The sequence below is a fragment of the Heterodontus francisci genome, chromosome 38, assembly GCF_036365525.1.
Source record: "Heterodontus francisci isolate sHetFra1 chromosome 38, sHetFra1.hap1, whole genome shotgun sequence".
Classification (NCBI taxonomy): Eukaryota; Metazoa; Chordata; class Chondrichthyes; order Heterodontiformes; family Heterodontidae; genus Heterodontus; species Heterodontus francisci.
The window spans coordinates 4518232-4546064 of NC_090408.1; the positions used below are offsets into that span (position 1 = coordinate 4518232).

The window sequence follows — 27833 nt, forward strand, 5'->3', positions numbered from 1 at the left end:
CATCTTCCGATTTGGCACTTTACAGCCTTCTGACCTCAACAATTTCAGACCATGACCCCAATTTTGATTTTTTTTTTTACCTTGTGCCTGTCTTAAACTTGTTTTCATGTTTTTGCTTTCAGACAGAGCTGTTCATTATTCTGCCATTAACACTCTCTCTGGACAAATGCTTTGTTTTTTTAATACAACAATTCCCTTGCCATTTCTCCATGACATCTTTGTATGTTAATCTCCCCTGCCCTCTAACCTATGACAGACCTTCCTGTTTGTTCTTCATCCCCCTCCTCCCTCCCTTTCCATGAAACCCATAACATAAAACCCATCACATTTCTACCTTCCTCCAGTTCTGAAGTGTCATACCCAACTCAAAACATCAACTCTGTTTTTCTCTCTCTACAAAGACCTGAGTATTTTCAGTACTTCCTGTATTTATTTAAGCATATTCTTCTGTTCCTTTTTCCCTGTATTCGCCTCAACAACTCTTTATGTTAGTGCTTTCCACATTGTCACTGTCCTTTGGGAAATAAATTTCTCCTGAATTCCAGATTGGATTTATTAGTGACTATCTTATATTTTTGGCCCTAGGTTTGGTTCTCCCCTGCCACCCAACTACATCTACCCTATCAAACCCTTGCATCATCAGCCACCCCTCAGCTTTCTGTCTGCTACAGAACAGTACTACACAGTTCAATCTTTCCTGATAGTTATAACCCTGAGTTCTGGTATCACCCTTATGAATCTTTTTTGCACCTTCTGCAATTCCTCGATTATCCTGTTTATAATAGGGACCAGAACTGTGCACAATACACAAGTGTGGTCTAACCACAGCTCCACACAAGTTTAACCTAACATGCCTGCTCTTCAGTTCTACCTCAGAATGAACCAGAGCTTGGTTTGATTTTCTTATGGCCTTATTAACGTATATATGAACATATGAATTAGGAGGGGGAGTAGGTCACTCGAGCCTGCTCCGCCATTCAACAAGACCATGGCTGATCAGACAACCTCAAGTCCACATTCCCGCCTGCCCCCAATAACCTTTCACCCCATCGCTTATCAAGAATCTATCTACCGTTGCCTTAAAAATATTCAAAGATTCTGCTTCCACCACCTTTTGACGAAGAGAGTTCCAAGGAATCACAACCCTCAAAGAAAAAATTTCTCCTCTTCTCTGTCTTATTTTTAAACAGTGATCCCTAGTTCTAGATTCTCACACAAGAGGAAGCATCCTATTCCACCCCGTCAAAACCCCACAGAATCTTATGCGCTCCAACCAAGTCGCCTCTTACTCTTCTAAATTCCAGCAGATAAAAACATAGCCTGTCCAACCTTTCCAGTAAACCTTCTCTGAACTGTTTCAAACACATTTACATCCTTCCTTAAATAAGGAGATCAATACTGTACACAGTATTCCAGATGGGGTTTCACCAATGCCCCGTATAACTGAAGCATAAGCTTTTGATTCAATTCCCCTCGCCATAAATGATAACATGCTATTAGCTTTCCTAATGACTTGCTGTGCCTACGTATTAACCTTTTGTGATTCATGCAATGGGACACTCAGATTCCTCTGCATCTCAGAGCTCTGCAATCTCACACCATTTAGATAATATGCTTCTTTTTTATTCTTCCTGCCAAAATGAAAAGTTTCACACATTCCCACATTATATTTGCCAGGTCTTTGCCCAGACACTTAACCTATCAATATCTCTTTGTAGCCTCCTTATGGCCTCTTCACAACTTACTTTTATACCTTCGGTCCCTTCATCCAAGTCATTTATATAAATTGTAAAAAGTTGAGGCCCCAGCACTGATCCCAGTGGCACACCACTCGTTACATATTGCCAACCAGAAAATGACCCATTTATGCCTACTTTCCATTTCCTGCGAGCTAGCCAATCTTCTATCCACGCCACAATGTTACCCCCGCCCCCCCACCATGAGCTTTTATTTTCTGCAATAACCTTTGATGTGGCACCTTATCAAATGCCTTCTGGAAATCTAAGTACAGTACATCCATAGGTTCCCCTTTATCCATAGCACGTTACTTCTTCAAAGAACTCCAATAAATTGGTTAAACCTGATTTCCCTTTCAGAAAACCATGTTGATTTTGCATGATTACCTTGGATTTTTCAAAGTGCCCTGCCATAACCTCTTTAATAATAGCTTTAACATTTTCCCTATTAGATCGCTACTTTGAAGAGATTTGTGTATCTGCACCCCTAGATCCCTTTGTTTCTCTACCACAATTAGATTATCCAAGCAGTATGTAACTTCCTTATCCTCCTGACCAAAAAGCATCACTTCACGTTTATCTATGTTAAAACTCATTTGCCAATGAAATGCCCATCCTGCAATTTCACAAATATCATCTTGTACTTTGTTAATTCTTCCTTTGCACTAACTACACATCCAATTCAATGACATCGGAAAATTTAGAAATTGTACTTCTGATTCCAAATCCAAATTATTAATGTATCCAACCAAAATGTGTTTTGTAATCTAATGATGTGGTCACAAGCCAGTTGTCACTTGCACTGACCTTATCCAGTTGTAGATGATCTAAAAGCTTCCTGAATCCATCACAAAATTCAAGGAGGTCCCAGTATACAGGATACTGTAGCTGTGAAATATTTAAAAATAGTAAAAAAGGACTTGTGTGCAGTTCAAAGAAATGTGCGTCAACCATAGAATTGACAGTACAAAAGGAAGCCATCTGACCCACACCCCCTGCACTGGTGCTAACTGCTCAACTGGAGCATTCTATTCATATTTTTCTGCATCCATTTATATTCATCCTTTTCAAACACTTATCCAATTTGCTGTTGCAATGTGCCTTATTAGTCCTGTATGCTAAAGTATTCCATGTGCTAATAATCACCAGAACACAAGTCCTAAATATTTCATCTATTTATGTAATTGGAGTTGGATTAATTTCACTTCAGTTGTTCTGTGTTAACAGTTTCAACTTGTTTGTTTGGTACCTCATCTGCGGGTTGGCTTGAGCTGGTACTCTGTTAACTAATTGATTAACTAGGTGAGCTAAGCTCAAGAGAGCAGTGGAGTGCAAGAGACAAGAGTATGGAGTTCAACCTTAGCAGGAGTTCAGCTCGAGAGGTTTCTTTTATATATAATAAATGATGTGAGTAGGAGGCATTTGATTCCAACAAGACATAATTGGTGGTAGGAGTTCACGTTAACATTGTCTCATTTGTAAGTTAAACACAAACGGATGTTTAACAGACTCACGAGAGTAGTGCAGTGGATGTAGTCTACATGGATTTTAGTAAGGCATTTGACAAGGTCTCACATGGGAGACTGGTCAGGAAAATGTAAGCCCATGAGATCCAGGGGATTTGGACTTAAATGTAGGAGGCGTGATTGTGAAATTTGCAGATGACACAAACATTGGCCGTGCAGTTGTAGTGAAGAGGATAGCTGCAGACTCCAGAAAGATATCAGTAGCTTGGTTGAGTGGGCGGAAAACTGGTAAATGGAGTTCAAGTATGAGGGAATGCATTTGGGGAGGGCAAACAAAGCAAGGGAATACACAAAATAAACGGAAAGACATTGAGAGGGGTAGAAGTGAGACCTTGGAGTGCATGTCCACAGGTTATTGAAGGTGGCAGGACAGGTAGATAGAGTGAAGAAGGTATATGGAACGCTTGCCTTTATTGGCTGAGGTATAAAATACAAAAGTAATGCTGGAACTGTATAAAATGCTGGTTAGACCACAGCTGGAGTACCACATTGCATACAGTTCCAGTCACCACATTACAGGAAGGACATAATTGCTCTGGAGAGAGTGCAGAGGATATTTCCAAGAATGTTGCCAGGGTTTGAATGTTGCAACTATGAGGAAAGATTGGATTGGCTAGGGTTGTTTTCCTTGGAATAGAGGAGGCTGAAGGGTGACTTAATTGAGTTGCACAAAATTATGAGGGGCCTAGATAGAGTAGACAGGAAGGACCTGTTTTCCCCCAGTGGAGAAGTCAATTACCAGGGGGCACAGAATTAAGCTAATTGGTAAAAGGATTTGAGAGGACACGAGGAAAAACTTCTTCACCCAGAGGGTGGTGGGTGTCTGGAATTCACTGCCCGAATCAGTGGTGAAGGCAGAAACCCTCAACTCTTTGAAAAGGTACCTGGACATGCAGCTGAAGGGCTGTAACCTGCAAGGCTTTGAACCAGGTGCTGGAAGATGGGATTAGATTGGGCGGCTAGTATTTTCCAGCCAGTGCAGACACGATGGGCTGAATGGCCTCCTTCTGTGCCATAACTTTTTTAAAAATTTTATTTAGAGATACAGCACTGAAACAGGCCCTTCGGCCCACCGAGAGTGTGCCAATCATCAACCCCCCATTTATACTAATGCGACATCAATCCCATTACCCTCTCACATCCCCACTTTCCCTCAATTCCCCTTCCACCTACCTATACTAGCGGCAATTTATAATGGCCAATTTACCTATCAACCTGCAAGTCTTTGGCTGTGGGAGGAAACCGGAGCACCCGGCGAAAACCCACGCGGTCACAGGGAGAACTTGCAAGCTCCGCACAGGCAGTACCCAGAATCGAACCCGGATCGCTGGGTTCTTTTCTATGGTTCTTTGGTGGGTGCAGGGATCCCTCGTGATGTGTCTGATATGGGAGTCACAGAATAGCACAGTACAAAAGGCAGCTATTTTGCTCATCGAGTCTTCGTTGCTCTTTCGAAGAGCAACCCAGTTAGTCCCACTCCCTGGCTCTTTTCCTATATACCTATAATTTTTTATTCAAGAATCATCAAATTCCCTTTCAAATCCTAACCGTTTTTGCATAGCAAAGCTTTAAAAAGTTAAGCGTGGTACCACATTTGTAATAATTGGAAATTTGAGTCCCTAAAGAGTCTCTGTGCTCAAGGAGCAACTGGCCACATCCCGCAGCAGAGCAGGGTGGAGGCAGCGGGGGGGTGGGGCGGGGGTTGGTGGTGGTGGAAAAAGTGGTGTGTTGCTGGATAAAACTCTCCAGAATATGGTCACCCGAGAGACAGTGCCAGACTGCTCAGGGCATTCGAATCGTGGAGACAGCAAGCAAGGGAGAAGTGAATAACCATCCATGGGGGACTGCAGAGGAAGACGGGACTGATGGAGGACAGAACTAACTGGGGCAGTAAACCCGAGCTACTTGAACTGTCCCAGAGATATAGTTTGGGACCAATGAAGGGTGAAGGCGAAGGCAACAGTTTGAAGCATTTTAATCTCATTCTTCCAAAATATCAACACGTCACCCGTAAAAGGCACTCTCTGGGTTACCAATTAACACGATGCCTACAGACAAAACTTTGTGATTTGGATTATGTAAGGAATAACATTAAGTGGTTTAGTATTATCTCAAGATAACCAAGTAATTCCTTCCCTGTTTTCATAAACAGTAATTGCTTCAATTAGCAATTTAACAAAATAAAGGCCCAGCCTCCACAAGAAGCCAAGTTTGCAGTCCAATAATGTTTTAGAAATAGTTTGTGTCACTTCAAAATAGTCTGGAGAAAATGTCATTAAATGGAGAGTTTTAAGCAAGCTCCCCTCTGATCCGTCGTGCCAGCTGGATGTCTTTGGGCATAATGGTCACTCTTTTGGCATGGATAGCACACAGGTTGGTGTCCTCAAACAGACCAACCAAATAGGCCTCACTGGCTTCCTGCAAAGCTCCAATTGCAGCGCTCTGAAACCTCAGGTCAGTTTTGAAGTCCTGGGCAATTTCCCTCACCAGACGCTGGAAGGGTAGCTTACGGTAAAGCAACTCGGTAGACTTCTGGTATCGGCGGATTTCTCGGAGAGCGACTGTAATTAGTAATTTAACATTACTAATTCAGTGATAATCTGAACTTTTTGCATAAATGCGTTGTTGAAATGAAAATTTTCAATTTATTTACATCAAGATATGCACCGACATCACAAGGGGTGAAAACCCCCTTTCAGTTTGTTAAATAATTAATGCTTTAGTATAGCAGAATTAACATCAAAGCCAAGAATGTTAACTTGTGGTTAAATGATCATTTGGAACAAAGCAACTAAATTCTCTTTTAAGATTATCATGCTTCACAGAATAATACAGCACAGGAGACCGCAAATAGGCCCATACTTACAGAGATAACTCTGTAACCCCATCCAGTTAGGGCCAAAATCTGCTGGAAAAACACATCTGCCGTTCCACTGACAGGGGGGAGAAATATAACTGGGCACCTTATGTTTCTGGGTCCTGCATCATAAAGGGACCAGACTTTACTGTCATCATCATCCACTATTATCTGTAATATGGAATAAAATTAAAAGCAAGTTATCCAAACCTTGAGCTAGATACAGACTCCAAATATCCAAATTCAGTACTTTGTTCTGGACGAAGGCATTGGAGTACTGCCTGCAAGCTCGCAGATGACAAAGATTTGGACTGGTCGTGGAAACTTGGATGAGAAAAATGAGATCAAGCTGCAAAGGGCCCACGTCTGATGGATGACATTTAATGTAGATTAATGTAGTGTTAGTTGTGCGGCTAGGGCCACTTGGCGCGTTGTCTCTCTGCCGGCCGAAAAACGATCCACCTATTCTAATCCCACCTTTCAGCTTTCGGTCCTTAGCCCTGCAGATTACAGCACTTGAGATGCATATCCAAACTCCTTTGGTATGAGCTGAGGGTTTCTGCCTCAACTACTCTTTCAGGCAGTGAGTTCCAGACCCCTACCACCCTCTGAGTGAAAAAGATTTTCCTCATCTCCCTTCTAATATTTCTACGAATAACTTTCAATCTATATCCTCTCTTCACTGCTAAGGTCTCTGCTAAGGTAAATAGACCCTTCACCTCCACTCTGTCCAGGCCCCTCAAAATTTTGTACATTTCAATCAGATCTCTCCTCAGCCTTCTCTGTTCCAAGGAGAATAACCCCAGCCTATTCAATCTTTCCTCATAGCAGTATTTTTCCAGTCCTGGCAACATCCTCATAAATCTCCTCTGTACCCTCTCTAGTGCAATTACGTCCTTTCTGTAATGAGGTGACCAGAACTGCCGAACCAATGAGTTATACAGTTCCAGCATAACCTCCCTGCTCTTATATTCTATACCTTGGCAAATAAAGGAAAGGATTCCATATGCCTTCTTAACCACCTTATCGACCTGTCCTGCTACCTTCAGGGATCTGTGGACATTCACTCCAAGGTCCCTTACTTCCTCTACACTTCTCAGTATTTTCCCATTAATCATGTATTCCTTTGCCTTATTTGACCACCCCAAATGCATAACCTCACACTACTCCAGCTTGAATTCCATTTGCCACTTTTCTGCCCATCTGACCAGACCATCACTATCTTCCTGCAGCCGACAGTTATCCATGTCGCTATATACCACACGGCCAATCTTTGTGTCGTCTGCAAACTTCTTGATCATTTACGTCCAAATCGTTAATATATACCACAAAAAGCAGGGGACCCAGTACCGAGTCCTGCAGAACGCCACTGGAAACAGCGCTCCTGTGGCTAAAACAGCCGCCAACAATTACCCTTTGTTTCCTGCCACTGAGCCAATTTTGTATCCACCTTACTGCATTTCCCTAGATCCCATGGGATTTTATCCCATGTGGGACCTTGTCAAAAGCCTTGCTAAAATCCATGCAGACCACATCAACTGCGCTACCCTCATCTATCTTCCTTGCTACTTCTTCAAAAAATTTGATCAAGTTGGTCAAACAAGAAATAGAAACACAAAATGCTGGAAATAGTCAGCACGTCTGGCAGCATCTGTGGAGAGAAAAGCAGAGTATTTCCAGCATTTTTTGTTTTTATTTCAGATTTCCAGCGTCTGCAGTATTTTGCTTTTATTATTGGTCAAGTAAGATCTTCCTTTAGCAAATCCATGCTGACTATCCTTGATTAACGGCACAGGGCACGAGGGAAGCACAGTGGCGCAGTGGTTAGCACTGCAGCCTCACAGCTCCAGCGACCCGGGTTCAGTTCTGGGTACTGCCTGTGCGGAGTTTGCAAGTTCTCCCTGTGACCGCGTGGGTTTCCGCCGGGTGCGCCAGTTTCCTCCCACAGCCAAAGACATGCAGGTTGATAGGTAAATTGGCCATTGTAAATTGCCCCTTGTGTAGGTAGATGGTAGGAGAATGGTGGGGATGCGGTAGGGAATATGGAATTAATGTAGGATTAGTACAAATGGATGGTTGCTGGTCGGCACAGACTTGGTGGGCCGAAGGGCCTGTTTCAGTGCTGTATATCAAAAATTAAAATAAAACCTGTGCCTTTCTAAGTGACAGTTTATCCTGTCTCTCAGAACAGATTCCAATAATTTGTCCATATGTCTATCCAATGACCACTTAAATGCCCTTAAAATTGGCGAGTCTACTACTGTTGCAGGCAGGGCGTTCCACGCCCCTACTACTCTCTGAGTAAAGAAACTACCTCTGACATCTGTCCTATATCTATCACCCCTCAACTTAAAGCTATGTCCCCTCGTGTTTGCCATCACCATCCGAGGAAAAAGGCTCTCACTATCCACCCTGTCCAACCCTCAGATTATCTTATATGTCTCTATTAAGTCACCTCTTCTCCTCCTTCTCTCTAACAAAAACAACCTCAAGTCCCTCAGCCTTTCCTCGTAAGACCTTCCCTCCATACCAGGCAACATCCTAGTAAATCTCGTCTGCACCTTTTCCAAAGCTTCCACATCCTTCCTATAATGCGGTGACCAGAACTGCACGCAATACTCCAGGTGCGGCCGCACCAGAGTTCTGTACAGCTGCAGCATGACCTCGTGGCTCCTAAACTCGATCCCCCGACTAATAAAAGCTAACACATCATATGCCTTCTTAACAGCTCTATTAACCTGGGTGGCAACTTTCAGGGATTTATGTACCTGGACACCAAGATCTCTCTGCTCATCTACACTACCAAGAATCTTCCCATTAGCCCAGTATTCTGCAATCCTGTTACTCCTTCCGAAGTGAATCACCTCACACTTTTCCGCATTAAACTCCATTTGCCATCTCTCAGCCCAGCTCTGCAGCCTATCTATGTCCCTCTGTACCCTACAACATCCTTCGGCACTATCCACAACTCCACCGACCTTCGTGTCATCCGCAAATTTACTAACCCACCCTTCTACACCCTCATCCAAGTCATTTATAAAAACGACAAACAGCAGTGGCCCCAAAGCAGATCCTTGCGGTACACCACTAGTAACTAAACTCCAGGATAAGCATTTACCATCAACCACCACTTTCTTTCAGCTAGCCAATTTCTGATCCAAAGCACTAATTCACCTTCAATCCCATACTTCTGTATTTTCTGCAATAGCCTACCGTGGGGAACTTTATCAAACGCCTTACTGAAATCCATATAGACCACATCCACGGCTTTACCCTCATCCACCTGTTTGGTCACCTTGTCAAAAAACTCAATAAGGTTTGTGAGGCACGACCCACCCTTCACAAAACCGTGCTGACTATCTCTAATGAACTTATTCTTTTCAAGATGATTATAAATCCTATCTCTTATAACCTTTTCCAACATTTTACCCACAACCGAAGTAAGGCTCACAGGTCTATAATTACCAGGGCTGTCTCTACTCCCCTTCTTGAACAAGGGGACAACATTTGCTATCCTCCAGTCTTCCGGCACTATTCCTGTCGACAATGACGACATAAAAATCAAGGACAAAGGCTCTGCAATCTCCTCCCTGGCTTCCCAGAGAATCCTAGGATAAATCCCATCTGGCCCAGGGGACTTATCTATGTTCACACTTTCCAAAATTGCTAACACCTCCTCATTGTGAACCTCAATCCCATCTAGCCTAGTAGCCTGAATCTCAGTATTCTCCTCGACAACATTTTCTTTCTCCACTGTAAATACTGACGAAAAATATTCATTTAACACTTCCCCTATCTCCTCCGATTCCACACACAACTTCCCACTACTATCCTTGATTGGCCCTAACCTATCTCTAGTCATTCTTTTATTCCTGATATACCTATAGAAAGCCTTAGGGTTTTCTTTGATCCCATCCGCCAATGACTTCTCGTGTCCTCTCCTTGCTCTTCTTATCTCTCCCTTTAGATCCTTCCTGGCTAGCTTGTAACTCTCAAGCGCCCTAACTGAGCCTTCACGTCTCATCCTAACATAAGCCTTCTTCTTCCTCTTGACAAGCTCTTCAACATCTTTAGTAAACCACAGCTCCCTCGCTCGACTACTTCCTCCTTGCCTGACAGGTACATACTTATCAAGGACACGCAGTAGCTGCTCCCTGAATAAGCTCCACATTTCGATTGTGCCCAGCCCCTGCAGTTTCCTTCCCCATCCTACGCATCCTAAATCTTGCCTAATCGCATCATAATTTCCTTTCCCCCAGCTATAATTCTTGCCCTGCTGTATCTGCCTGTCCCTGCCCATCGCTAAGGTAAACCTAACCGAATTGTGATCACTATCACCAAAGTGCTCACCAACTTCTAAATCTAACACCTGGCCGGGTTCATTACCCAGTACCAAATCCAATGTGGCATCGCCCCTGGTTGGCCTGTCTACATACTGTGTCAGAAAACCCTCCTGCACACACTGGACAAAAACTGACCCATCTAAAGTACTCGAACGCTAGTATTTCCAGTCAATATTTGGAAAGTTAAAGTCCCCCATAACCACTACCCTGTTACTCTCGCCCCTGTCAAGAATCATCTTTGCCATCCTTTCCTCTACATCTCTGGAACTATTTGGAGGTCTATAGAAAACTCCCAACAGGGTGACCTCTCCTCTCCTGTTTCTAACCTCGGCCCAGACTACCCCAGTAGACGAGTCCTCAAACGTCCTTACTTCCGCTGTAATACTTTCCTTGATTAACAATGCCACATCCCCCCCTCTTTTACCATCTTCTCTGTTCTTACTGAAACATCTAAATCCCGGAACAAGCAACATCCATTCCTGTCCCTGCTCTACCCATGTCTCTGAAATGGCCACAACATCGAGGTCCCAGGTACCAACCCATGCTGCAAGCTCACCCACCTTATTCCGGATGCTCCTGGCGTTGAAGTAGACACATTTTAAACCAAGCTCTTGCTTGCCAGTGCCCTCTTGTGTCCTTATAACCTTATCCCTGACCTCACTACTCTCAACATCCTGCACACTGGAACTACAATTTAGGTTCCCATCCCCCTGCTGAATTAGTTTAAACCCCCCCGAAGAGCACTCGCAAATCTCCCCCCCAGGATATTGGTACCCCTCTGGTTCAGGTGAAGACCATCCTGTTTGTAGAGGTCCCACCTACCCCAGAAAGAGCCCCAATTATCCAAGAAACCAAAACCCTCCCTCCTACACCATCCCTGCAGCCACGTGTTCAACTCCTCTCTCTCCCTATTCCTCACTTCGCTAGCACGTGGCACGGGCAACAACCCAGAGATAACAACTCTGTTTGTTCTCGCTCTAAGCTTCCACCCTAGCTCCCTGAATTTCTGCCTTAAATCCCCATCTGTCTTCCTACCTATGTCGTTGGTGCCTATGTGTACCACGACTTGCAGCTGCTCCCCCTCCCCCTTGAGGATCCCAAAAACACGATCCGAGACATCACGAACCCTGGCACCTGGGAGGCAACACACCAACCGTGAGTCTCTCTCGTTCCCACAAAACCTCCTATCTGTTCCCCGAACTATGGAGTCCCCAATGACTAATGCTCTGCTCCTCTTACCCCTTCCCTTCTGAGCAACAGGGACAGACTCTACGCCAGAGACCTGTATCCCATTGCCTACCCCTGGTAAGTCGTCTCCCCCAACAGTATCCAAAACGGTATACCTGTTGTTGAGGGAAACGGCCACAGGGGATCCCTGCACTGCCTGCTGGTTCCCTCTCCTTCCCCTGACGGTAACCCATCTACCTTCTTCTTTTACCTGAGGTGTGACTGCCTCCCGATAACGCCTCTCAATAATCCCCTCCGCCTCCCGAATGATCCGAAGTTCCTCCAGCTCTAGTTCCCTAACGCGGTCCTCGAGGAGCTGGAGCTGGGTGCACTTCCCGCAGATGCAGTCAGCAGGGACACCCTTGGCGACCCTTACCTCCCACATTCTGCAGGAGGAACATTCAACTGCCTTAACCTCCATTCCCACTATTCTAAATTCCCAAGTTTTTAACCAATCACACGATAAAACAAGAGAAATAGAAAAAGCCTTACCTTACCTACACACAACCGAATCCTTTTCCTGTAACCTAAGACATTCCACCTCACTGTTAACCACTTGGCCAATCTTTGTGTCATCCGCGAACTTACTGATCCTCCCCCCCACATTGTCATCTATGTCATTTATATAAATGACAAACAATAGGGGACCCAGCACAGATCCCTGTGGTACGCCACTGGACACTGGCTTCCAGTCACTAAAACAGCCGTCTGTCATCACTCTCTGTCTCCTACAGCTGAGTCAATTTTAAATCCACCTGATCAAGTTACCTTGCATCCCATGTGCATTTGCTTTCTTGATAAGTCTCCCATGTGGGACCTTGTCAAAGGCTTTGCTGAAATCCATGTAAACTACATCAACTGCACTACCCTCATCTACACACCTGGTCACATGCTCAAAAAATTCAATCAAATTTGTTAGGCATGACCTCCCGCTGACAAAGCCATGTTGACTATTCCTAATCAAATTATGCCTCTCCAGGTGGAGATAGATTCTCTCCTTCAGAATTTTCTCCAATAGTTTCCCTACCACTGAAGTGAGCCTCACTGGTCTGTAGTTCCCTGGCTTATCTCTAATACCTTTCTTAAATAGTGGGACCACATTAGCTGTTCTCCAGTCCTGTGGCACCTCCCCTGTGGCCAGAAAGGAATTAAAAATCAGGGTCAGAGCCCCTGCAATCTCCACCCTCGCCTCCCACAGCATCCTGGGACACAAATCGTCTGGACCTGGAGATTTGTCTACTTTTAAGCCTGCCAAAACCTCCAATACCTTGTCACTCCCTGTGACAATTTGCTCAAGAACCACACAGTCTCTCTCTCTGAGTTCCATATCTACATCCTCTTTCGCTTGGGTGAAAACAGATGTGAAATATTCGTTCAACACCCTACCAATGTCCTCTGGCTCCACCCACAAATTTCCCCCTTGGCCCCTAATGGGTCCTACTTTTTCCCTGGTTATCCTCTTCCCATTGATATACTTACAGAATATCTTGGGATTTTCCCTACTTTTACCAGCCAGAGCTTTCTCATATCCCCTCTTTGCTCTCCTAATTGCTTTCTTCAGCTCCATCCTACACTTTCTGCACTCCACTAATGCTTCCGTTGATTTGCTCTCCTTGTATTTGCTAAAAGCCTCTCTTTTCCTTCTCAACAATTAATGTTGAGAAAGTCGAAATCACCTAATATAATTACCCTATTAGTATTTTTACACACCTCTGCAAAATGCACACATATTTGCTCCTCAATTTCCCACTGACTATCTGGGGGTCGATAATAAACACCTAGCAATGTGGCTGTCCCTTTTTTATTCCTAAACTCTACCCATAAAGCTTCATTTGATGCCCCCTCCAAGATATCATCTCTCCTCACTGCAGTAACTGACTCCTTAACTAATATTGCAATGCCCCCTCCTCTGTCTCGCCTGAAGATTCTATATCCCGGGATATTGAGCTGCCAATCCTGCCCCTCCCTCAACCATGTCTCCGTGATGGCTACTATATCACAATTCCACGTGTCAATCATTGCCCTTAACTCATCCATTTTACCTGCAATACTCCTGGCATTAAAGTAGAGGTCTTCCATCCAGGTCTTACTCCCTTGAAACTTACTTCCGCTGTATTCCCTCTGACTTGTTCGCTTTCCTGTGTTTAGCTGTGTCCCTATTCTGCTAGGAGTCTGCATCCCCTCCCCCTGTCAAATTAGTTTAAACTCCTCCCAACAGCACTAGCAAACCTGCCAGCAAGGATGTTAGTCCCCCTCTGGTTCAGATGTGGACCGTCCCGCTTGAACAGGTCCCACCTTCCCCAGAAACGGTCCCAGTGGTCCAGGAATCTAAAACCCTCCCTCCTGCACCAACTCTTAAGCCACACATTCATCTGTGCTATTCTCCTATTTCTATACTCGCTAGCACGTGGCACTGGGAGTAATCCAGAGATTACAACCCGAGAGGTCCTGCTTTTTAGTCTACTGCCGAACTCCCTGAATTCTTGATGCAAGACGTCATCCCTCTTTCTACCTACGTCATTGGTACCAACATGTACCATGACCTCTGCCTTATCACCCTCCCCCTTCAGAATGCCCTGCAGCCGTTCAATGACATCCCGGACCCTGGCACCAGGGAGGCAACACACTATCCTGGAGTCACGTTGATGGCCACAGTAGCGCCTATCTGTTCCCCTGACTATAGAATCCCCTATTACTATTGCTCTTCCTCTCTTTCCCCCTTCCTGTGTAGACAGGCTGCTTGCGGTGCCAGAAGCTTGGCTCTGTCCGCACTCCCTGGAGGAACCAGCCTCATCAGCCTCCAAAATGGAATACCGATTTGAAAGCGGGACCCCAGGGGACCCCTGAACTACCTGTCTGATTCTCTTGGACTGCCTGGTAGTCACCCATTCCCTTCCTTCCTCAAGTCCCTTCAGCTGCGGTGTGACCACCTCTCTATACATGCTATCCACAATGCTCTCAGATTCGCGGATGCTCCACAGTGTTTCAAGCCGCCGTTCCAGCTCTGAAACCCGAGCTTCCAGGAGCTGCAGCTGTACACACTTCCTGCACACATGCCAGTCCCGGGGACTGGAAATGTTCCCAGATTCCTGCATGCAGCAAGAGGTGCAAACCACGGCTTCAAGCTCTCCTGCCATGACTAAACCCTTTAAATTTAAAACTTTAGAAGAATATAATTGAAAAAAACAACTAAGTCTTGTTAAAATAATGACTTACAAATCAATCCACATTGAAAAATACGCACCAGGACTTACTCACCAGTCAGCTGTGCTCTTTGGAAACTCTCGGCTCCCCTCAATCTGAGGACAGGTAGGAAATGAAAGGAGCTCCTCGCTCCCTCCTCACCGAACTTCCTCAGTCACCAAACTTCCACTTTAATACTCTAATGTAACCCAAGTCAGCACTCTTGTGCAAACAAGTTCAGCACTGTAAGATGGCCCACTTTTATACTGACTGACTCTAGCCCCTGAAAATTGGTTTAAGCCAATTCTCTAATTAAAAAGGTGCAGCTGCAAGCAGAGCCTGAGTGAACTCTGTTTAAAGCTGGTCTAAAATTCACCTTCTCCAACCCAAACAGCAACTGTTAAGTTAATTTGCTAAATAAAAGACAGGCAAGACTTAAGATAAAATTAACCCTTAATTATCCTCAGTCACCAAACTTCCACTTTAACATTCTAATGCAACCCAAGTCAGCACTCCAATGCAAACAAGTTCGAACAAATTGTTAGAATCTATTCTGAGGGACAGGATAAACTGCTACTTAGAAAGGCATGGATTAATCAGGGATAGTCAGAATGGATTTGTTAAAGGAAGGTCATGTCTTACTAACTTAATTGAGTTTTATGAAGAAGTAACAAGTAGTATTGATGAGGGTAGTGCAATGGATGTGGTCTGCATGGATTTTAGTAAGGCATTTGACAATGTCCCACATGGCAGACTAGTCAGTAAAATGAAAGCCCATGGGATACAGGGGAATGTGGCAGGTTGGATCCAGAATCCCCAGACCCAGATTAGATGTATCCCAGGCTGTTATGTGAGGCAAGGGAGGAGATTGTCGGGGCTCTGACACAAATTTTCAAATCCTCTCTAACCACAGGAGAGGAGACAGAGAACTGGAGGATAGCGAATGTGGTACCATTATTCAAGAAGGGTAGTAGGGATAAACCAAGTAATTACAGGCTGGTGAGTCTAACATCAGTGGTTGGGAAAATATTGGAAAGAATTCTGAAGGACAGGATTATTCTCCACTTGGGGAGGCAGGGATTAATCAAGGATAGTCAGCATGGCTCTGTCAGGGGGAGATCATGTCTAACAGTTTTGACTGAAATTTTCAAGGAGGTGACTAGATGTGTAGATGAGGGTAAAGCAGTTGAAATAGTCTACATGGACTTCAGTAAGGCTTTTGATAAGGTCCCGCGTGGAAGATTGGTCAAGAAGAGCCCATGGGAGACAGAGCAACTTGGCAAATTGGATCCAAAATTGGCTTAGTGGCAGGAGGCAGAGGGTGCTGATCGAGGGTTGTTTTTGCAATTGGAAGCCTGTGACCAGTGGTGTACCGCAGGGATCGGTGCTGGGACCCTTGCTATTTGTAGTGTACATTAATGATTTAGACGTGACTATAGGAGTTATGATCAGCAAGTTTGCAGATGACACGAAAATTGCAGATGTCATAGTGAGGATAGCCTTAGATTACAGCATGATATAGATGGGCAGAGTGGCAAATGGAATTTAATGCGGAGAAGTGTGAAGTGATGCATTTTGGGAGGATTAACAAGGCAAGGGAAAAGACAATGGATGGTAGGGCCCGAGGAAGTTCAGAGGGGCCTTGGTGTACTTGTCCATAGATCATTGAAGGCAGCAGAAAAGGTAGATAATAAAAACAAGAAATGCTGGAAATACTCAGCAGGTCTGGCAGCATCTGTGGAGAGAGAAGAGGAGTTAACCTTTCAGGTCAGTGACGCTTCTTCAGAACTGGGTAGATAGCAAACAGCAAAGGTAGATAATGTGGTTAGGAAGGCATATGGGATACTTGCCTTTATTAACTGAAACACAGAATACAAGAGCTGTATGGAGCTGTGGAAAACACTAGTCAGGCCACAACTGAAGTACTGTGTACAGTTCTGATCACCACCCTCTAGGAAGGAAGTAACTGCACTAGAGAGGGTACAGAGGAGATTCACAGGATATTGCCTGGGCTGGAGCATTTCAGCTATGAAGAGAGACTGGATAGGCCCAGGTTATTTTCCTTAGAGCAGAGAAGGCTGAAGGGGGACCGATTGAGGTATACAAAATTATGAGGGGCATAGATAGGGTAGATAGGAAGAAACTTCTTCCCTTCACGGAGGTGTCAATAACCAAGGGGCATAGATTTTTTTTTTTTAGTTTTGGTGACTGCAGCTTTGACAGTAGCGAAGGTGCGAGAGAAGGCTTACAGCTGGGAAGTCAATTTCAGTGTAAGTTTAAAAGTTAATTCCCTTTTGTTTTCGGAGGACCAGGGGACTGCTGGGTAAGTAAAAACTATATATTTGGGTGGTGGCTGTACCCGAGACACTACACATGTAGTGTCTCCCACCCACCCTCCTCCTCTAACCAAAAAAAGGACTCTGTTGTGTTGATAAGGTAAGCTTTTTATTTAAGAAGTTCTGTCTGTTGGATTGCTAACCTAACAAGTTTTGATTTTTTTTTTTGGTTTTTCAGTAGATTTGTTGGGAATTTAGAATAGTGGGAATGGAAGTTAAGGCAGTTGTATGTTCCTCCTGCAGAATGTGGGAGGTAAGGGTCGCCAAGAGTGTCCCTGCTGACTGCATCTGCGGGAAGTGCACCCAACCCCAGCTCCTCGAGAACTGCGTTAGGGAACTGGAGCTGGAGCTGGATGAACTTCGGATCATTCGGGAGGCGGAGGGGGTTATTGAGAGGAGTTATGGGGAGGTAGTCACACCTCAGGTAAAAGAAGTAGGTAGATGGGTTACCGTCAGGGGAAGGAGAGGGAACCAGCAGGCAGTGCAGGGATCCCCTGTGGCCATTTCCCTCAACAACAGGTATACCGTTTTGGATACTGTTGCGGGGGACGACTTACCAGGGGTAAGCAATGGGGTACAGGTTACTGGCACAGAGTCTGTCCCTGTTGCTCAGAAGGGAAGGGGGAAGAGGAGCAGAGCATTGGTCATTTGGGACTCCATAGTTAGGGGAACAGATAGGAGGTTCTGTGGGAACGAGAGAGACTCACGGTTGGTATGTTGCCTCCCAGGTGCCAGGGTTCGTGATGTCTCGGATCGTGTTTTTGGGATCCTTAAGGGGGAGGGGGAGCAGCCCCAAGTCGTGGTCCACATAGGCACCAACGACATAGGTAGGAAGAGAGATGGGGATTTAAGACAGAAATTCAGGGAGCTAGGGTGGAAGCTTAGAGCGAGAACAAACAGAGTTGTTATCTCTGGGTTGTTGCCCGTGCCACGTGATAGCGAAGCGAGGAATAGGGAGAGAGAGGAGTTGAACACGTGGCTGCAGGGATGGTGCAGGAGGGAGGGTTTTGGTTTCTTGGATAATTGGGGCTCTTTCTGGGGTAGGTGAGACCTCTACAAACAGGGTGGTCTTCACCTGAACCAGAGGGGTACAAATATCCTGGGGGGGGAGATTTGCGAGTGCTCTTCGGGGGCGTTTAAACTAATTCAGCAGGGGAATGGGAACCTAAATTGTAGTGCCAGTGGACAGGATGTTGAGAGTAGTGAGGTCAGGGATAAGGTTACAAGGACGCAAGAGGGCACTGGCAAGCAAGAACCTGGTTTAAAGTGTGTCTACTTCAACGCCAGGAGCATCCGGAATAAGGTGGGTGAGCTTGCAGCATGGGTTGGTACCTGGGATCGCGATGTAGTGGCCATTTCGGAGACATGGGTAGAGCAGGGGCAGGAATGGATGTTGCAGATTCCGGGATTTAGATGTTTCAGTAAGAACAGAGAAGATGGTAAAAGAGGGGGGGGTGTGGCATTGTTAATCAAGGAGAGTATGACAGCGACAGAAAGGACGTTTGAGGACTCGTCTACTGAGGTAGTATGGGCCGAGGTTAGAAACAGGAGAGGAGAGGTCACCCTGTTGGGAGTCTTTTATAGACCTCCGAATAGTTCCAGAGATGTAGAGGAAAGGATAGCGAAGATGATTCTCGACAGGGGCGAGAGTAACAGGGTAGTTGTTATGGGGGACTTTAACTTTCCAAATATCGACTGGAAATACTATAGTTCGAGTACTTTAGATGGGTCAGTTTTTGTCCAGTGTGTGCAGGAGGGTTTTCTGACACAGTATGTGGACAGGCCAACCAGGGGCGATGCCACATTGGATTTTGTACTGGGTAATGAACCCGGCCAGGTGTTAGATTTAGATGTAGGTGAGCACTTCGGTGATAGTGACCACAATTCGGTTAGGTTTACCTTAGCGATGGGCAGGGACAGGCATATACCGCAGGGCAAGAATTATAGCTGGGGGAAAGGAAATTATGATGTGATTAGGCAAGATTTAGGATGCGTAGGATGGGGAAGGAAACTGCAGGGGATGGGAACAATCGAAATGTGGAGCTTATTCAAGGAGCAGCTACTGCGTGTCCTTGATAAGTATGTACCTGACAGGCAGGGAGGAAGTTGTCGAGCGAGGGAGCCGTGGTTTACTAAAGAAGTTGAAGCGCTTCTCAAGAGGAAGAAGGCGGCTTATGTTAGGATGAGACGTGAAGGCTCAGTTAGGGCGCTTGAGAGTTAAAAGCAAGCCAGGAAGGATCTAAAGGGAGAGCTAAGAAGAGCAAGGAGAGGACACGAGAAGTCATTGGTGGATAGGATCAGGGAAAACCCTAAGGCTTTCTATAGGTATATCAGGAATAAAAGAATGACTAGACTTAGAACAGGGCCAATCAAGGATAGTAGTGGGAAGTTGTGTGTGGAATCAGAGGAGGTAGGGGAAGCGTTAAATGAATATTTTGCGTCAGTATTTACAGTAGAGAAAGAAAATGTTGTCGAGGAGAATACTGAGATTCAGGCTACTAGGCTAGATGGGATTGAGGTTCACAAGGAGGAGGTGTTAGCAATTTTGGAAAGTGTGAAAATGGATAAGTCCCCTGAGCCAGATGGGATTTATCCTAGGATTCTCTGGGAAGCCAGGGAGGAGATTGCAGAGCCTTTGTCCTTGATCTTTATGTCGTCATTGTCGACAGGAATAGTGCCGGAAGACTGGAGGATAGCAAATGTTGTCCCCTTGTTCAAGAAGGGGAGTAGAGACAGCCCTGGTAATTATAGACCTGTGAGCCTTACTTCGGTTGTGGGTAAAATGTTGGAAAAGGTTATAAGAGACAGGATTTATAATCATCTTGAAAAGAATAAGTTCATTAGCGATAGTCAGCACGGTTTTGTGACAGGTAGGTCGTGCCTCACAAACCTTATTGAGCTTTTCGAGAAGGTGACCAAACAGGTGGATGAGGGTAAAGCAGTGGATGTGGTGTATATGGATTTCAGTAAGGCGTTTGATAAGGTTCCCCACGGTAGGCTATTGCAGAAAATACGGAAGTATGGGGTTGAAGGTGATTTAGAGCTTTGGATCAGAAATTGGCTAGCTGAAAGAAGACAGAGGGTGGTGGTTGATGGTAAATGTTCATCCTGGAGTATAGTTTCTAGTGGTGTACCGCAAGGATCTGTTTTGGGGTCACTGCTGTTTGTCATTTTTATAAATGACCTGGAAGAGGGTGTAGAAGGGTGGGTTAGTAAATTTGCGGATGACACTAAGGTCGGTGGAGTTGTGGATAGTGCCGAAGGATGTTGTAGGGTACAGAGGGACATAGATAGGCTGCAGAGCTGGGCTGAGAGATGGCAAATGGAGTTTAATGCGGAAAAGTGCGAGGTGATTCACTTTGGAAGGAGTAACAGGAATGCAGAGTACTGGGCTAATGGGACGATTCTTGGTAGTGTAGATGAACAGAGAGATCTTGGTGTCAGGTGCATAAATCCCTGAAGGTTGCTACCCAGGTTAATAGGGCTGTTAAGAAGGCATATGGTGTGTTAGCATTTATTAGTAGGGGGATCATGTTTCGGAGCCACAAGGTCATGCTGCAGCTGTACAAAACTCTGGTGAGACCGCACCTGGAGTATTGCGTGCAGTTCTGGTCACCGCATTATTGGAAGGATGTGGAAGCTATGGGTGCAGAGGAGATTTACTAGGATGTTGCCTGGTATGGAGGGAAGGTCTTACGAGGAAAGGCTGAGGGACTTGAGGTTGTTTTCGTTGGAGAGAAGGAGGAGGAGAGGTGACTTAATAGAGACATATAAGATAATCAGAGGGTTGGATAGGGTGGATAGTGAGAGTCTTTTTCCTCGGATGGTGATGGCAAACACGAGGGGACATAGCTTTAAGTTGAGGGGTGATAGATATAGGACAGATGTCAGAGGTAGTTTCTTTACTCAGAGAGTAGTAGGGGCGTGGAACACCCTGCCTGCAACAGTAGTAGACTCGCCAACTTTAAGGGCATTTAAGTGGTCATTGGATAGACATATGGATGAAAATGGAATAGTGTAGGTCAGATGGTTTCACAGGTCGGCGCAACATCAAGGGCCGAAGGGCCTGTACTGCGCTGTCATGTTCTAATTCTAATTCTAATTTAAGGTAAGGGGCAGGAGGTTCAGAGGGGATTTGAGGAAAAAATGTTTCGCCCCGAGGGTGGTTAGAATCTGGAACACACTGCCTGAAGGGGCAGTAGAGGCAGGATCCCTCACAACATTAAAGAAATATTTAGATGAGCACTCGAAACACCGTAGCATACAAGGCTACGGGCCATGTGCTGAAAAATGGGACTGGAATAGATAGGTGCTTGATGGCCAGCACGGACACGATAGGCCGAAGGGCCTGTTTCTGTGCTGTATAACTCTATCACTTTATAAGAATTTGCTCAGGGCCAGGAAACAAAGGGTAGTAGTTGATGGATGTTTTGGTGAATGGAAAGCTGTTTCCATGGCGTTCCAGAGGGCTCAGTGTTGGGTCACTTGCTGTTTCTGGTATATTTTAATGACTTAGGACTTAAATTTGGGAGGCATGATTGGGAAATTTGTTAATGACATAAAAATTGGCTGTGTAGTTGAAAGTGAAGAGTTTAACCGTAGACTCCGGAAAGATATCAATGGTTTGGTTGAGTGAGTGGAAAAGTGGCAAATGGAATTCAATCCAGAAAAGCGTGAGGTAATGCATTTGGGGAGGGCAAATAAAGTGAGGTAATACACTATAAACAGGAGGATATTGAGAGGGGTAGAAGTGAGAGACTTTGGAGTGCATGTCCACAGGTCCCTGAAGGTGGCAGGACAGGTAGATAGTGTGAGAAGGCATATGGAATGCTTTCCTTTATTGGCTGAGGGATTGAATTCAAAAGCAGGGATGTAATGCTGGAACTGTATAAAACGCTGGTTAGGCCACAACTGGAGTATTGCGTATAGTTCTGGTCACCACATTACAGAAAGGGCATAAATGCTCTGGAGAGAGATTTACAAGAATGTTGCCAGGACTTTGGATAGGCTAGGGTTGTTTTCCTTAGAACAGAGGAGGCAGAGGGGTGACTTAATAGAGGTGTGCAAAATTATGAGGGGCCTGTTTCTCCTAGTGGAGGTCAATTACCGGGGGCACAGATTTAAGGTGATTCGTAGAAGGATTAGAGGGGACATGAGGAAAGACTTTTTCACCCAGAGGGTGGTGGGTATCACTGCCAGGAACGGTGGAGGAGGCAGAAACCCTCAACTCTTTTAGAAGGTACCCAGACATGCACCTGAAGTGCTGTAACCTGCGAGGTTATGGACCAGGTGCTGGAAGGTGGGATTAGATTGGGCGGCTAGTTTTATCGGCCAGCACGGACACGATGGACTGAATGGCCTCCTTCTGTACCGTAATTTTTCTATGGTTCTATTTCATCCCTCTCTAATAGTTTCCCTGACAAAACTGCCACTCCCCCTCCTTTCTTAACCCCCTCCCTATCAGGGTCTGAAAACCCTCTCGCCAGGAACTGCCATTCCTGCCCCTCCTTAAGTCATGTTTCTGTAATTGCTATGATATCATACCGCCACATGTCTATCTGTGCCCTCAGCTCATCTGCTTTGTTTGCTATACTCATAATATGCTTGTACAAAGGGAGGTGGGGTGTAGGGTGATGTGCCTCACAATTACTATGGTCTCTTGCAATGCCTTTGGCAGTTGGAGAGAGGATTTCCCAGTATAATTCTACCTTGAATTGCCTGAGGGTTTTTCGGTCTGGTTTGTGCCTCTCAGTGGAATGCATGGATACAGGTCGGTGGGAGCACTTGGGTCATGATGTTTAATCGCAACATGACTATGAGACGAGCTTGATGGACTAGCCAGTCTTATTTTGGCAATCATTTTTGTATGTTCATCCGTCCTGCTGTGAACCTTTTTGTGCCAAGTATGTGTTCTCCAACTGTCAAGCTATTGGTCAAGGGCATATCACTGTGGATCAAATGCTGAATGCTGCAGGCTTCAATTTATAAAAGAATCTTCGTGTAGCACAAATACTTACAAATCACATTCCTACTACTTTGGTGAATATCTCCTTTGCAATGAGAAAGGGCTGATGAATAATCTAGTTCTAAAGAAGCTTCTAGGGAAGAGTGACCAGAATATAGAATTTTATATCAAGTTTGAAAATGATGTAGTTGAATCTGAAACTAGGATCTTAAATCTAAAAAGAAACTGCAAAAGTATGAGGGGCAAATTGACTGTGGTACACTGGGAAACATTAAAAGGTTTGAGAGTAGACAGGCAATGGACGGAGGCATCGGGGGAACTGCCTGCATGGTTTACAACAAATTTACATTCCTTTGAGGCACAAAACCCAGCAGGAAAGATGATCCAACCATGGCTAACAAGAGGAGTTAAGATTGTATCAGATCAAAGGAAGAGGCTTATAAAGTTGACAAAAAAGTAGTAAGCCTGAGGACTGGGAACATTTTAGAATTCAGCAAAGGAGAACCAAGAAACTGATAGTGTGTGAATATGAAAGTAAACTAGCGCGAAACAAAAATAGACCGTAAAAGTTTCTATAGGTATGTAAAAAAGGAAAAGATAAGCAAAGATAAATGTGGGCCCATTACAGGCATACATCGGGAAATTTATAATGGGGAATAAGGAAAAGTTAGAGAAATTAAGCACTTTGTCCGACTTCATGGAGGAAGATACAAAAAAAACTCCCAGAAATACTAAAGAAGCAAGGGACTAGCAAGAATGAGAATTGAAAGAAATCAGTATTACTATTAGGATTGGGGTAATATACTGGTATGGATTGAGAACTGGTTAACGGACAGAAAACATAGGAATTAACCGATCATTCTCAGATTGGCAGGCTGTGTCTAGAAGGACCCATGCTCGTGTCCCACCTGTTCACAATCTAAATATCAATGAATTGCAGGTGGGGACCAAATATAATTATTTCCAAGTTTGCTTATGAGACAAAACTAGGTGGGAATGCGATTTGTGAGAAGGATGCAAAGATGCTTCAAGGGGATTTAGACAGGCTAAATGAGTGGGCAAGAACATGGCAGATGGAATATAATGCGGAAAAATGTGAAGTTATCCACTTTGTTAGGAGAAACAGAAATGCATTTCTGAAATGGAGAGAGATTGGGAAGTGTTGATGTGCAAATGAACCTGGGTGTCCTTGCTCATAAGTCACTGAAAGCTAACATGCAGGTGTAGCAAGCAATTAGGAAGGCAAATGGTATGTTGGCCTTTATTGCAAGAGGATTTGAGTACAGGAGTAAATGCATCTTGCTGCAATTGTATAGAGCCTTGGTGAAACTGCACTTGGCGTATTGTGTACAGTTTTGGTCTCCTTACTAAGGATGGATAATCTTGCCATAGGGAAGTGCAACGATGGTTCACCAGACTGATCCCTGGAATGGTGGGATTGTCCTATGAGGCAAGATTGAGGAAACTAGGCCTATATTCTCTATAGTTTAGAAGTATGAGAGGTGATCTCATTGAAGCATACAAAATTTTTACAGGGTTCAAAAGGGTGGATGGAGGAAGGGCGTTTTCCCCTGGCTGGAGGATTGGTTGGGGGGGGCGGTGGTGTGCGGTGGTTGGTGGGAACAACCAGGGGACACAGTCTCATAATAAGAGATAGGCCATTTAGGACTGAGATGAGGGGGAATTTCTTCACACACAGGGTGAATCTTTGGAATTCTCTGTTCCAGAGGGCTGTGGAGGTTCAGTCATTGAGTATATTCAAGACAGAGATCGATAGATTTCTAGATATTAAAGATATCAAGGGATATGGGGACAGTGCGGAAAATGGCACTGAGGTAGATCAGCCATGATCTAGATGAATGGTAGAGCAGGCACGAGGGGCCAAATGGCCTACTCCTGTTCCTATTTATGTTCAAGTAGCTGTAAGCCGTAAGCTGTAAACAGTGGTTGAATAGGATGTTGTTTATGATATTTACACAACAATATCTTTGCATTCCAGTAGAAGAGGTCCCATTTACAATAACAATCGTGATTAAAAACATATTCCCATACAGGGTTTCCCATCTCCTCTGGTATAGCAATCGAGTGTGCTTCCTCCTACTCATTCCCCTCCATTCATTAAGTATGAAATAATCTGTAAATGTTGGAAATCTGAGATCAAAAAATGCTCACCATGGATTTCATGTTTCTCCAACGACAGCTGACTGAGCTGCTGTGCATTTCCAGAATGTTCTATTTTACTAAGCATTGCCTGTGGCCAGTGTTAACAAGCCCAGTGAGATTAATAAAACGTCAGCAGCACAGAAATCAAATATTAATCCTAATTACGACGTTACAATTCCAGAAAACTGGTAGCACCATAATGAACATAAGCATAGGTGAGTCAGGTAAAACAGCCACAGTAAGCACACATCTTAAAAACTAATCCTGCAGTACTTTTAAGAAGTATGAGGTCAGACCGGGAGTAAAACAGGCATTATCTCACCAATAGTTTGTAGGAAAAGATAAGAAATGAAGCGGGCATAGAGCCAGATAGTTAAGAGACCATAGGAGTCAGCAGTATGAATAAAGCTCATTGTGGATGTACTGGAAATAAGGAGGGAAGTCCATTGCCAATATCCACGGTTTCTCAGATAGAAGAAACAAGAAACAGATAATATTGAGGTGGTGTATGGAAAGGGATTACCTAACCCACTTTACGTGGTGATGTAATAGGCTAGCGTACTCATGTACTTAACTAGACGTAGGTGGGATGCTGTTACGACCAGGTGAGAAAGGTGTCTAGGGGTCTGTTACTGTTTTCACCTGGTCTATTGTAACAGGGCTTTATTTTAAACACACTGTGTCTTGAGCTCCCCCTTTGTGAATCCCTGTTCACAGCTTTTCAAAAACCAAATACAACAAAAGCAACAATTTGCAGTGATATCAATAAAAAGGGAAACAGAAGTGGAAAATGTTGTAAACACTGAGCTGGCCAGAATATTTAAGACACAGCGATAGACCCTTTACAAAAACAGATAAAGGGCCCAGATCTGAAACATGAACTCTGTTCTCTCCACAGATGCTAACTATTGAAGTTTCCAATATTTGCTACTTTTATTTCAAGAGTCCAGTTTTTTTCTTTTTTTAAGGATAGGTCAGGGAGCTGAACTGCTGTCTAAATCACGTCATTTAATGTAGATAAATACAAAGCAGACTGGGGAAGGGAAATAAACAAAATGAGCACAAAAGAGACAGATGTGGGGAGCTCTGGTGGAGAGCTCACTGAAACCATAAGCATGCTGAGCAGCAGGAAGAAGGGAAGTGAATGGGGCCTCACGATCCAGTCACGGGCATCGAGCACAAATCTCAGGAGCTGATTGTGCTTTGTGCAGACACTGGTACCCCCTACCTGGAGCACTGGACACATGTACCCCATACCTGGAGCACTGGACACATGTACCCCATACCTGGAGCACTGGACACTGTACCCCACACCTGGAGCACTGGACACTGTACCCCACACCTGGAGCACTGGACACATGTACCCCACACCTGCAGCAGTGGGCAGAGAAATCCCGCACCTGGAGCAATGGGTACAATCCTGGACACTGGTAACCCTACACCTGGAGTACTGGAGCACTTGGGTGCTAATTTATCAGTTTACTTGTAAAACAAGTACAGAAAAGGATAATTTAATTACACTTAACACACATTGAGAAAAGATCATCTCTCTTGGATCAAACAGTTCTCTTTAAGGGAACAAAAAGTAGTACTTGCCTTTTTCAGTGGTACTGTACTCCGGAACCAGTTATAATCAGGGGAGATTTTTATCTCACCCATTGTGACCAGAACATATAATGTTGCAGAAAGTCTGTATAAAGCACAATAAAATACAAGTAATTGTGACATGTATTTCAAATTGTAATTTTTTTTCATTCTTTTATGGGATGTGGGCGTCATTGGCAAGGCCAGCATTTGTTGCTCAACCCGAACTGCCTTTGACAACTGAGTAGCTTGCTAGGTCATTTCAGACGTCAGTTAAGAGTCAACCACATTGATGTGGGTCTGGAGTCACGTGTAGGCCAGACCAAGTAAAGATGGCAGATTTCCTTCGCTAAAGGACATTAGTGAACCATATGGGTTTTTACAACAATCGATGTTAGCTTCATGGCACCATTTCAGAGACGAGTTTTCAATTCCAGATTTTAATTAATTAACTGAATTTAAATTCCACCAGCTGCCCTGGTGGGATTTGAACCAGTGTTCCCTGGGCCTCTGCACTACCAGTTCAGTGACATTCCCACTGTCTCCCTCAATTCAAAAAGTATTTCTACTCTTTTGCAACAGAGACGTTCGGGATTTTCGTACACCAATAACTGTTTAAAAGAGCACAAGCATCAGAATATATGCAAGAGGCGGTGGCGAAGTGTTAATGGCACTACACTAGTAACCCAGAGCCCCAGGTTAATGCTCTGGGGGCATGGGTTCAAATCCCACCAAGGCAGATGGTGGAATTTGAATTCAATTAATAAATCTGGAATTAAAAAAGCTAGTCTAGTGGTGATCAGGAAACCATTGTCGATTGTTGGAAAAACCCATCTGCTTCACTAATTTCCTTGAAGGAAGGAAATCTGCAGTCTTTACCCGGTCTGGCCTACATGTGACTCCAGACTCACAG

The 27833-nt window shown here is 44.6% G+C and overlaps 1 protein-coding gene across 6 annotated transcripts in view; it reads right to left on the reverse strand.

Moving 5' to 3' along the window:
* The window catches only part of spg21 (SPG21 abhydrolase domain containing, maspardin), a 170912-nt gene that overhangs the window by 82730 nt on the left and 60349 nt on the right, over window positions 1–27833 (reverse strand). For 5 of the 6 annotated variants that reach the window (XM_068017654.1, XM_068017655.1, XM_068017656.1 and 2 more), the window contains 3 exons: window positions 26933–27026; window positions 6129–6290; window positions 2544–2624 (listed from right to left, as the gene is read on the reverse strand). In XM_068017654.1, coding sequence (XP_067873755.1) covers window positions 2544–2624; window positions 6129–6290; window positions 26933–26995 — 306 coding nt within the window. In that variant the 5' untranslated portion in view covers window positions 26996–27026. The remainder of the gene's footprint in view (window positions 1–2543; window positions 2625–6128; window positions 6291–26932; window positions 27027–27833) is intronic. The other variant, XM_068017659.1, reaches the window with a different exon arrangement.